This window comes from Sander lucioperca, chromosome 10, assembly GCF_008315115.2.
Source record: "Sander lucioperca isolate FBNREF2018 chromosome 10, SLUC_FBN_1.2, whole genome shotgun sequence".
Classification (NCBI taxonomy): Eukaryota; Metazoa; Chordata; class Actinopteri; order Perciformes; family Percidae; genus Sander; species Sander lucioperca.
In genome coordinates, this window is record NC_050182.1 from 12,378,194 (window position 1) to 12,391,259 (window position 13,066).

The window sequence follows — 13,066 nt, forward strand, 5'->3', positions numbered from 1 at the left end:
ACTTGTCTGCATGTGCATTTGTCCTTATCTCAAACAGTCTGCTTATCAGTCCTGGTGATTATTTCTTTTGGTCTGTCTTCTCGCCTGACACTTAGTTTTTTTAATCTATTTCCAAGATCATTTCTTTGCATATGCGTGTGCTCTCTGGTTTAAATCTCCTTGTGCGTCTTTCTGTCTTCTTTTTGTCATGTCTCCAAACATTTTCCTGCATCTTATCTGTGTGTGTGTGTGTGTGTGTGTGTGTGTGTGTGTGTGTGTGTGTGTGTCTGTGTGTGTGTGTGTGTGTGTGTGTGTGTGTGTGTGTGTGTGTGTGTGTGTGTGTGTGTGTGTTTTCCTCACAGTCACTGCGATGGTTGTGTCGTGGATCACAGTGATGGAGGGTAACAGTTGTAATTAGAGTTTGCTGGTAGCTGTTTTAAACCTCTAGCTGTGTGTCTACACGTAGCAAAATATACATTGTTAGCTTGTTTTCAGTTTTTAAAACGGCATTATCATAACAGCTTTAGGGTGACTTATTACTGATTAAGACTTTATTCAACCAGTTGTAATACAGTCAGGGCTTGCTGGTCATGTGTGAAATAGCCTGAATGTGTTAGCTGTTTTTTCTGTTGTTCTGTAGTAGTATTACTTCATGTACTGCATGTCTCACCTGTCGCATTGACATATTTTCTATCTGTATTTATCAAAGGTCTTTCACAGGTGCCAAAGTTTCCGGAACTTTTTGGTAAATCTTTGATGTTAGACTAGAAATATAGTAGCTGTAGTTGTAGTAGCTTTAGAATGGTTGAGAAATACAAAGGTAAGTATTTTAAACTGTATCCTGCTGTTTGTTCAGACACATTTTAATGACATAATCACACACATACTCAAGAACAAAACCTGAAAGAAGCTTTGTCTCTCCACCACAGGTTGCCCCTGCAGAGTAGATTATCTGATTAGATTTTGCAGCTCCTGTGTTGCATGTTAATGAAGAACAAACAGTGTTGAAACTTCAGGAACTACTCAAAGCTTTAAGATACAGGGCTTATATTAATAAGTAACCCCCAATATGTTGGCATAGAGTTATGTGCCAATTAATAGATCAATACGCCTAATTAATGACCTATTTAGCATAACTGCCTACATTTAATTCACTGTGATTATTATTGGACTTTATGCAGCCCATGTGCCTCTTAATGTTTCAACATGCATGCTCTGTGAGAATTGCTCCAGCTCTTTGTGAATGAGCCAGCAAACTGTAATTTATCCTGTAAACATGAATAACTCGCATATGCACTCTTTGTTTGCTAAATGGTTTATGTTTTCTACAAGCGGCTTCATATTTTCCCCATCGTCCAACACACAGCTTTTCTAAGTCATGGTTCAGCAACAGCTCATGCTCATTTGAGGCACCATGTCATGCTTGTGTTGGGACGAGCATCGCCATCGTTGTTAGTCAGCTGGTGCAGTCAGCAGAACGGTAGTCATGCTCAGTAACCATCAGGTTGAGATTTGTCTGAGTTGGCAGTCTGTGATTCAGACCCAACTGTACACCTCGGCTCATTATGGAGCTGGCTCTCTGTCAACTCCGGCTGCGAAATACAGGTTTGGAGGACTCAGTCCTGCAATGCCTCTCAATCTTTGCTGAAGTCCCTAAGTGTCTGCAGTTACTCTAAAGCAGAGAGGGCTCCATCGACCCAACAACTGACTGACTGACTGCCGACTCACAAGAGAAATGGGAGGGAGACAGGCACAAAAAGAGGGAAAGGGAAAAATAGATGGAGTTCGTACACTCCAAAGTAGTGCACAGAAAATCTGACCTGTGACTTGCAGTTATTAATAGTCACCAGAAAAGAGAGCTCCATCATACAATATGTAAACACATATATGTATGTAATTTAATTGAGTTTTGTTTTACTAATATGTACAATAAACTAAGATAAAAATGAAATTCATTGTACTTCTCTGTAACTCATTTTTTTTTTTCCTGGGAATTGTGCCGGTTAATTACTGATTGCAGGTTTCCCTTTGAACTCCAACTCAGTGTCACCACAATGTTAAACAGTTTGGAAGCCTGACTGCCTCACAAAATGAATGGCATAAACATTTGTTAATGATAAAATGTAGCACTCTTTAAATAAGTACTTATATTGGTCGAAAGTGCAATACACGTGCATTTATAGGTACCTATACACTGGTTGTATTTATAGTTGGTAACATAAGATATATATATATAGTAAATTCAGAAGGTAAAAAAACAACTTTTGTGGGGAAGATTATCCTTATTCAGACTTGTGCTTTTCAGGATCTTAAATTAATTTGACGGCAGTATCGTAGATAGAGTATTGAAATCACCCATTCAGCTCACCTCTTCAAAGTTTCCATGGTTTTCTTGAGTTGACGTTTCTGGGAATTGGGGTTTCCAATACATGTTGTGCATAACTTCAAAACAAGCACTTACAGTACCCCAAAGACATCAGGTAATACAATAAGAGGATTGATGGCGCTACGATTAAAATATCGCAATACAACATACACAAAAAACAGGGATGAAGCAGTAACAATGCCATTTATAAATTAAAGATCATAAAGTAAAACTATAAACATTTGGTTATCTTGAGCCTTTACAGTTAAACACACACAATCCATCAGTATCAGTGTGTAGCCTCAGGGAAACAAACTTGAAGTTCAAAACCTATGGTAAATTCCTTATGGTTGTAAGGCTGTCTCAGAGATTTAAAAGCTGGATATATTCTGTTCATCAAAGATAAAGATATTAAATATGTGTGACCGGGTTGGAAACTATATGGCTAGTTTCCACTTGGTTGAATATAAGCCTGATGTACAATTGCAAACAATTTGACATATAAGGTGTAAAGGCTGTTGGAAGCATTTGTTAAACAATAGAACACTAGGAAACTCTTATTATAAAGAGGTTTAGTGTGTGAGTGTAGGTTTCATTTAGTGGGTCACTAAACACAGATTCAGGAGTTTCAGGGGAAAGAAAATCTGTTAATAACAATTGTCAGGTGTCCTGGATTTAATAGAGCTCCCTCCTGGAATGTGCATCAGGTAGGGAAAATGTGCTCCAAGTCTAAATAGCAGATACCCGTGACTCATAATATGTCTCAAGTGTGCTTACCACTGTGCCCCATTTTGGTATCATACATTGTATAATATATAAGCCTTGTTTTTGGTCTGTACTAACTCCTGAGGGACATATCTGGCTCTTTAGCTGCTAAATGCTCCCTTATGTTTAACAGCTAATTGCTAACTGTGTCTGTCTGCCTTTTGGTGCTGGACAGATAGTGTACAGTGGGTTTCTCAGAGCTTTTTTTGTTGTTGCTGAAAACAGCTAGATAAGAATGGTGAGAGTGTCCAGAAGTTGTGGACGATAAAACCAAAACCAAATGAGGTAAAAGAGGCTTAAAGGATCTGTAGAGTTGAGGGGAACTGGGTCTGGTGATAAGTCTTTGGTTTGATAGTATGAGCTACTCCTTCAGATTACATGTCGTCCTTCAACCCATTTAAAAAAAATTAAAAATATTAATTCTGCAGCTTTAAGTCCATCTTCACTGTGTTTTGATATTTCTCAGGTGGAGCCCTGTGCCCAAACAGCAGTGCCCTCCAGGAGGTACGGAACTGTAACGAACACGCCTGTACAGTTTACCACTGGCAGACGGGGCCTTGGGGCCCTTGTACCGAAGACCCCTCTGCCTCGACCCTCAACACCTCCAGCAGGGATGGCCAGGGTCCCTGCTCCATGGGAATGCAAACTCGTAAGGTCATCTGTGTCCGGGTCAACGTGGGACAGGTGCCACCCAAGAAGTAAGATTTCTTTCTTATTATTCTGCTTCTTTCTAACTTTTTTACGGGTGTCTATTCTTTTTTTTCTTCCAATGACACGCTGCTGCAGCAGTCTTATTTAGACTTTCTGGTTATTGCTTGCTTCACTGGTCTGTATGTGTTTATAACTGTGAAATCAGCTCTCGGAGAATTGTGTTGAAATGAAAATTGCTTACTCTAAAATCCACTGGCTTTGAGCAGTCGTTCTCAATCATGTGCCATCAAGTTTGAAGAGCAGGCCAGGCGCGTTTTCATTTCAAACAAATCTCTACAACAGCCGATTTCACTGATTTGGCCACCTTTATCAAAAAAGAAGATAGTAATCTGTTAAATCGAGAGCTGCCGTTCGGAGAATAGAGGACAGGGAGAGCTTTCGGTTGTCTTTTGATGTGTGTAAAATCATTTGTTAAAGAACCTTTTTTTGGGTTGTTGCTCAATGAACACAGAAAAAGGGTTTGAATCATTCTTCAAGCAAAAATGTAAAAAGCCTTTCTTACATTGCGAGGTCAAACAGTGATCTGTGAGCATCTGTTAGCGAATAGACAAGACATTAAGTCATTTTTGTTTGTTGATTTTAAAGCACATCAGTGGTAAACTGTCCATGGTAAGATTCAGTGGTACATGGAAATTATGTGTGTGTGTGTGTGTGTGTGTGTGTGTGTGTGTGTGTGATACTGAAAGCAAGTGAGATAAAACAAAAAACAAAAGAAGAGTCAGGATGTTAGAGATGGATGAGAGAAGCAGCAGTGTTGGGAAGGAAAGGGACAGCAGGAGAGTAAAGTGAGTCAGAGAAGCACAAAAAGACGCTGACAGAGCTGGATCAGTAAGCAGAGCAAACTCTACGTGAATTTAACTCCCAATTCATATCTCCCCTTCGCAGGCGAAATAAATAATCTCTCTGTCCCTGAAAGCCTAATTAACCCTGCCGTTTTGGGCACTGGTAATTTCTCATTGATGATAATGACAGTAATTAAATGGGATTGATACTTTAAGGCAATTTAATCATGAGGCGGATGAGAGACGAGATGTTTGTGGTTAGCTCTGAAGACCACACTGCATGAGGCGGATTCAAAATATACTGTCGAGTTAGCGTCTGCCAGTTCTGGCAGTTCGGCGCGAGCCTGGTGTCAGTTATGCTCGACTGATTCACTCGACAACAGAAGATAAAGGAGGAGAACTGCCTGTGTCCAAATGTGTGGAAAAGAGAACCAAAGAAGATTGATTTAGTCCTTGTGAAAAGTTAAAAAAAAGAAGAAAAAAGGTCTTTTAGTTACCTGTAGATTCTTCCTTCTCCTGTCTTACACCTCCCAAATGTGGTTATCAGTGAAGGATAGGAACATAAATTATTTAAAGGGTCGGGGTGTGTTGTGTACAAGGAAAATGTGATTCATAGAGAGCACCACATGATAAAATGAAGATTAATGTCCAGTTTCATTGTTGGCTGTTTGAGCAGCTGACCCAGCTGCACTTATCAGGCTGCAGGAAGGAGGTCAAAGTCCAGGATGTCTTTTATCGCATGCGTTTCATTTTTAAATCCACACCGGCAAAGCTTCAAGCAGGAGACAAACCCAAGCCCAGCGGGTAATGGCATTTAACAACTGACAAAAAGAGGTTTCAGTCGATTTGCCTCCATTATGTTTTGTCTTTTGGCTGGTCAATAACTTTATATAATCAAGTAACATTTGTAATAAGGGTAAAAGAACAGACTACTGACGAGTGAACAGAAGATGTTTTACCAAAGTGGACTCCCATCAAGCACCTACTCAGGCTCTCAGCAGGTGGTTTTGTTGTTAATGAAAGTCACACATTTTATTTGAAATATACCAGGAGCTGTTTGACATTTTCAACCTTTATTTTTTGCGATCAATTTTTTATTGGCACCTTCAGACATACAAAACAAATTCCACACTGTGTAACAGGCAATAGCAGATGGTGCACAGAACAGATAAACACAGATTGAACAAGAACAAAAACCCTCTCCCACCCCCCACCCTCTGCGGTCTTGAGGAAAAAAAAAAAAAAAGAAAGAAAGAAATCACACCTTGCCTAATCACTCTCCTCTAATTCTTGTGAGGCTGAGGTCACTCAGGCCACGTTCACACGATCCAAAACTATCTTTTTTTTTCCCCCGTCTTCCCTGGAACCGTGTCAAAAAAAAGTGTGTCCAAACGGATCCATTTGTAAAAGACTCAACACGCTACTTTATATTCCAGGCCTATAGGTGGCGTTGTTTCTGCTACAGAAATTTACCAAAAAACGGAGAAGAAGAGCATAGTCTTCAGTCACTCCCGATCATAACATGATAGACTATAATAACTTTCACCACTGCTCATTTTATAAAGGCTGCCGCAAGAAAACGTGTCTTTGTTTACATTGTATAATGTGCTGTTGGATTGCTTTTTATTTTGCAATTCTGCTAACGTTAACGCTGCTAGCTAACATCGGCAGTTAAACACACATCAATGAGCCAATGTCTTTTTGATAATCTACACGTTTTTCTTGCGGTAGCCTTTCTACAATAAGCCGTGCTAAAAGTTACTATAATCCGTTCAAGGAGTTGATAATTAGACAGATTAGCTAGCTAGTTGATAAGTTGTCTACTTCCACTTTATAAACAGCTAACCATAGCAGCTAACGTTAAGGTTACGTCCCTGCTGGAGCGTCAGCTACTTTAGCGATGTTTAACGTTAGCTACGTAACGTTAGCGGTCGAGGGGTGTGGCGATGACATCATCGATACACACGTATGCGGCTTCGCCGTCCAAACGAAGCCAAAAGGGAGCCGTTTTCGAATTTTTTCACCCTGGGACCAGGTTTCAAAAAAGTGCGTTTTCAGGCAGTGCGTTTACAGGATTCGTTTGGATGATCGGCCCAAACAATGCAAAACATGTGCGTTTGCATCAAAAAGCGTCTCCGTGTGGATGGCCCCTTAGTCTGATATTTGCGCTGCTGTGGTTTTCCATAGGTTGATAGTTGATGATTTGGCTTTGTTAATCCTTGCTGTAGAGAACCTGTGTACCATTTAATGGTGACTTTTCTGACATGCAATTACCACCGGCCAGCTTTAATGTTTTTTACGTTGTTGTTGTTGTTGTTTCATTTTTTGCTTGTAATTGATGAATCAATTTAGAATAGCTGAGATCAATGTAGCAACATAATTCAGAATAGAGTCCATTAGACCAAACAACACAAAGAGTCAGACTATCAGACAGGTTGTAGACAAATCCCCACTTGAAAACTGCAGCATTAAAGGATTGGTTCATCCATGGGCGATTTTAGACCCTTTTTAGGGGGGCTCAAGCTTTTTTTTAATCAATTTTGGTGCTTCAAGTGAGAGTTTTTGAACTTGTCTGTTGGTGACAGAGGACAAACAATTACAGGTTCAAAAGGCTTTAAACAGGTTTAAAATCCTGTGTCGCTGTAGCCAATGCTATGCACCTGTAACCCAGTCAAGGAAAGGGTTAACAGAAACGTAGTGTTGGCCAATCGGAGGAGGTTGTGCCAGTCTCCCACCTTTGGCTGCGTCTCTATCTAATCTGTCAGAGGGAGAGCAGGAGACGGTTGTGAAGTTTAACATTGGTAGTCCCCAGGGAAGAAGTTAGTAATTTCATGGCATAGATTAGAACCCAAATTGCAACTACATTTGCTGATTGTTAGAACATTGTGTCAAATTGGTGGTTATTACTTTGACTTCTAGTAAGTGTCAGGTTTAGTTAGAAACGTTAGCTGATGTTGTTGAGTAGCTAGTTTAGAGGTTATTGGCTAATGAAATTACTGATTTAGTGTCACATTCTCATTAGGGGCTGAGCCCCCCTAAAGGTCGGATCCTAGAATTGCCCCTGGGTTCGTCAGGTTAATCAGGTCTATCTTTAAACAACACTTACATGCCCATATGTACATTGGTACATAGTGGTTGCTGTAATTGTTCCTCCTGTCTGTAGTTAGTCTTATTAGTACCAATTTCTCGCTCTCTGTTACTATCCCTGTGCCACGACTCAGCAAGGAAACAAAGAGGGAATATAATACTGTAAACACTGTAACTATGGAAGGTGCCTAGACTAGTCTCATATTGTTTTCTAACTAGAATACATTTCTCTCTCTCTCTCTCTCTCTCTCTCTCTCTCTCTCTCTCTCTCTCTCTCTCGCTCTCTCTCTCTCTCTCTCCTGGGCATGTGAGTATTGTGTCAAGATAGACTTTATAATATATAATACTTTTATAATGTAAACCTATCCTTTAAATTTATTACTCAGCCTGTTCATTGTGAACATGTCAGATTCTGAAGTCCTTTTTGAAGATCCTCTGTTTTTCAGAATTCTCTCTTAACATTACCAGTTAGGTTGAGTCTATTTGAGTGGATAAGGGGAATGTATGACCACCATAGTGATCTGGGGTTCTGCTGTGTGGGGTGGCCATTTTGGCGTGTTATTTCAGTGGTTTGAGGAATGGGAGAATTGTTCTTGGACGTTCAGTTGTAACATGTGGAGATCTAATGCTCTCAGTGTCCACTTCCAGATGTCTCAGTGTCCAGATTCGTGTCACTCTGTACAACCATTTGAGGATTAAATTTCCATCCTGCATGTATGATTTAGAGACTTGTTGAACCTCCTGCATAGTTTTCATTGACATAATTTACACTTCTTAAAAGAAATGTTCTAAACAATATTTAACAAAACACCTGAACTGTAAGCTGCCATTTTAGCATAAAAAGTACTTGGAAGAAGTCTGCAGCTTCCGTAATAATGTCATTACGATCAAGTCACACCAATGTTAAATATCCTTGGTCCTACAGGTATTTTCCTCCGCAATTGAGATCAGATTTGGGTGAGAATTTATTGGGAAATAACGGGATCTTAATACCCAGAATTTAATGCATTCAACTCCCAATCCACCCTCTTAAAAAACGATTAAACTTGTGTTCTGTAAATGAGATTCATTATGAAACATTTTGTTCACAGTCTTGGATTTTCTTGTATTTGAGGAATGTGAATAGAAATAAACCAAACCACAACTAAGTTAAATGGTGCACTGTGGTTTGGACACCAGAAAAAAAAGCCTCAGTTTCCTTCAGTATGATTGAATGACAATCTCTCCACAGACTGTGAGGTTTCTTTTCACCTTCATGGACTGGCGGTGCTGTCCGTGGTGCTGAAGATCTTCCCCCAGTCTGACTCTGCCTGTATACAACCCTGATATAACCCCAGTTATGACTCAGCATTCATTTTTGTGTCCCTTTGTATGTACTCTGCATGACTGTTCAACATCTTTCAAAGATGTAGTTCAAAGTCTTAAGAGCCACTGTCACCAGTAGGGGTCCAGTAACAGGCTGTAAGCCAGCATCCAGACTTTCATGGTACTGTAACAGAAGCTCTCTGTGTGTACAACTTTGCTCATTTACTTTATCTATGAACACATACAAGTTTTGGTTGTTGCCCAGAACTAACACGCACACACGCACACACACACACACACACACACACACACACACACACACACACACACACACACACACACACACACACACACACACACACACACACACAGAGGCCATAAACTAATTTGAACACCTCGTGGGGAAATTACTTTGACTCTTCAACTGACAATGACAAACATTTCCACCAACATGGGTCTTATTAGGTTGATTGCCAATTAGCCGCATTTATCCGCTTTAAAAGAGGTCTGGCAATCAACACTTTGATAAGCAAGTTTTCAAAGCAACATGAGACAATTAAAAGAGCAGGAAGAGGCCAAATGATCTGTACTTAACGTCTTAAGAATCTCCTGCATTTTCAAGCTTTTTGGTCTAAACGTCATACCCAAATTAAAATTGGTACAGCTCCCATATACTTTGACACTCAGGGATGTGCCTGGTATCACTGGAAAGAAAACACTCAAGTTTTTGTTCCAAGTGTCAGGGTGATTCTAGGCCTTACTGACACAGAGTTACAGAGGCTAGAATGGAGGGTTTCTATTTCCGTCCAAGTCATACATCTGTAAAATGATTAAAATACACTGCTGTGAACACATATTCCAGCTGACAGACAATCCAGGACATTAGCCACATGTCTCAGCTTACTACAGAAAAAATCCAGAAGCCAAAAGACTCAAAAATTGATTTTATATGAATTTCTTTCTACATATATGTCTGTGCGTTTTTCTGATTTTTATTTGAAAAGTGCAAAGAAAAAAGCCAATAAAGTACAAAATAAAACACTTCTCAAATACACAAACACATCCACATCAATCATACACATACTTGAAATAACTATATACATAAATATATAGAAATAAGTCATTATAAACTGCACAGGGTGTGAAATGCTTATAGGAGGCCCTGTTTTTGCTTTGACACAGCTCCAGCCATTACAGGGTTAAAATTTCACTGGCACATTTGGTATCTATCGACTTGTCTGCTCATTGGCTACAGATGTAGCCGGGTCTTAGGGCATTTAAATCTAACTGGTCCGAGCAAATGTCGATCATTTCCGCGTGGTCCCAAACGCGTCAGAGGAGACTTCAGCTTTCTTATTGGTGTATCACAGCCAAACCTGCACCGATTGGCTTATATCAGGTATCCATGGAAACCTTAGAACTCAGGGAATAGAGTGACGCCCACATCAAGTTGCTAGGAGCCTCAGGAGAGAAGCGAGCAGCGTTAGAAGTGCGGAAATGAAAAACAGTTCAGCGATTTTCCGTTGTGATTCGGCCAGAAACGTCAAGATTGTGAGGTGAACAGCTCGTTTTGGATATAATGGCTTGGATATTCCATTTCCTTGGACTCTTGGGGATTTAAGAAAAAAAAGTTTTGGGCAAAAAATCCACGCAGTGGCTAAAGGGACAAGGAAATAGGTAAGGATGCACTACACACGGGCTGCGCTGTTTACGCTGTATTGTTTTATTTATTATAACTTTGTAGCAGTTGTGTAACTGCTGTAAATCATCTTATGCTTTGTGTGTGGGCTTAATGGAATCCTGAGAGTCTAAGCCTTAAATTGATGTGTCGCATGGCTGTATATTTTGAAGATTTAATGCTTTAAAGTTATAAAAACGTTTATAAATGGAGATTACAGCGACGCCACAGCCACAAGCTGTGCCGTAGACGGCACAGTGACACTTAACATGCATGAGCATTGGTCTAAAAAAAATAAATACAAATAAAATCTATTTAATATGTTTGAAAATATAATGACAACATGCAACCAACGCAAACTGCAGCGATTAAGAGGAACAGAAGTCACAAGTTGACACTAACAACAAGGATATGATGGACATTTACAATATTTAGAGGGTTAAAAATAAACGTTATTGGTATCCAGTTTAATAAAACTGTCCTCCCAAAAAGAACGACGGCATCAGTCGCTTTTACCAAGTGCCCCAAAGCATCAGGTGACAGTGTTATAAAGCGGCAAAGTCTGAGTAGGGAGAAGTTTGGGACGGACGAATGGTTGAACAGAACTTAGAACTTTAACATTGGAGACCGCTGTTCGTTTCCCATGTTCAACCAACAAGAAAATGTAACGATAGTGTGTACCAAACACAAACAAACTGCACTTCATTTTATGTTATTTTATTTTATTTGATAGGGACGATGCAATTTAACATAGTTCCAATACAGAGCATGAAACTGATGTGCTGCACAGAGAGATATAGAATCCCCACCCTGATAAAAAACAAAAAAAAGTCCCAAATAACATAAAAAGATAACAAGAGAAGGAAAAAAAGAATAATATAAAGAATTGAGGCGAAGATTAATGGAGCCCCCAAACATTCAATTAGTTTGCACTCTTCTGTGAGTCAGTCAATCATGTAAGACATTTCTTAAGTTTAGTAATTTGACAGCTGTGATGTATTCAACACGAGCCTCCAGAACAGCTTCAGTGCTCCAGATTCTTCGACTGTGTAACTCTACTGAAGGGATTGTGAGAGTGCCGTCTAATGGCCCTGACACACCAACCCGATTATCGGCCGTTGGACAGTCTGGCGAGGTCAGTGACTCGAGTCTGTTCGGTGTGTTCCGTGCCGTCGTCCGTCGGAGGAGCTGTCGGCCAATCTGATTGGTGGAGTGCTAAACCGGAAATAACGAGTGGGATGAGTGACGAACGCCTCTCAAAATCTGACGAAAATCTTTTAAACAGACCTTTTGTCAATCTGAAATGAAGACAGATTCAGCAACTGCATGGCCTATTTCTCGCTTAAAATGATTTCAGAAACACGTTTCGGGTGAACTATTTTCGTAAAATACGAGATTGTATTTCGAAGAAGCCGCCATTACTATCGGCTGGAGAAGCCAGACCCACGTGACGCGTTGTCATTTCCGGTTTTCATTTTATGTATTACGTCTGGCACACTCGCAGAACGTACACTCAAGACGGCGTCGCTTCCGTGTGTTCCAAGGCACTTTTTGGACCTCGGGGAGCCGGCTGATCAGTCCGACTGCCTTTTCTGTGCCCTGTATGGAAGCATCTGGATTTATTATGTTTCTCCACTCATTTACTCACGTTAGTCACCTTGTACTGTTGAGTAAAGGTTATGGTCTTTCTTTCATGAAAGCATTTGTTACTTTTTATCACCCCTGTAGATTTGGCAGACCACAGTGGTGCGTTAAAGAGACACTTGTTTGTTCTTTTAAGCCCTTGATTTGTACTTTTCTTGACCAAATAAAAGCATAACGATGCAACAGCTCTGGATTCTTGGCCATCTGTTGCTCAGAGGCATTGTCTCCTGGCCTGCACACAGAAGTGACTTGATATGTTTTTTTTTTTTTTTTTTTTTTTCCTGCACTGCACGTCTTCATCTGGCACCAACTGGCAGGTAGTCTTGATCAGTGCACCCATGGGATCCCAGCAGAACAAACAAACATGGCTGTCTGCACCCTGCATATGCAGATGTGCCCTGTCTCATTCATCGATGGATCTGAGCTGTCTTCCTCTCGCAGCCTGAGGCAGTGAATCTCTCAGTGTGCACATGCACACACACACACGCACACGCACACGCGCACACACATGCGAACAACACACACACACACACACACACACACACACACACACACACACACACGAACAACACACACACACATACATAAACACTAACTGTCAAAGCCCAATAGAAACGAGACACACAACAGAGACAAATATATCAGTGCCTCAGGCTTGGGCTGCTATCATCCAATCAAGAAAGCTGTTGTGGTGTGAGGGAAAAAACAACAACATCTGCTTATTGATTCTGACAGTGCTGAATGGTACCA

At 40.4% G+C, this 13,066-nt stretch overlaps 1 protein-coding gene across 7 annotated transcripts in view; it reads left to right on the top strand.

Moving 5' to 3' along the window:
• LOC116035989 (thrombospondin type-1 domain-containing protein 7A) overlaps window positions 1-13,066 on the top strand; it is a 156,269-nt gene that overhangs the window by 77,421 nt on the left and 65,782 nt on the right. For 4 of the 7 annotated variants that reach the window (XM_036005915.1, XM_036005916.1, XM_036005919.1 and 1 more), the window contains 3 exons: window positions 342-380; window positions 689-724; window positions 3,576-3,807. In XM_036005915.1, the coding sequence (XP_035861808.1) occupies window positions 342-380; window positions 689-724; window positions 3,576-3,807 (307 nt within the window). The remainder of the gene's footprint in view (window positions 1-341; window positions 381-688; window positions 725-3,575; window positions 3,808-13,066) is intronic. The other 3 variants (XM_031279386.2, XM_036005918.1, XM_036005920.1) reach the window with 1 other exon arrangement.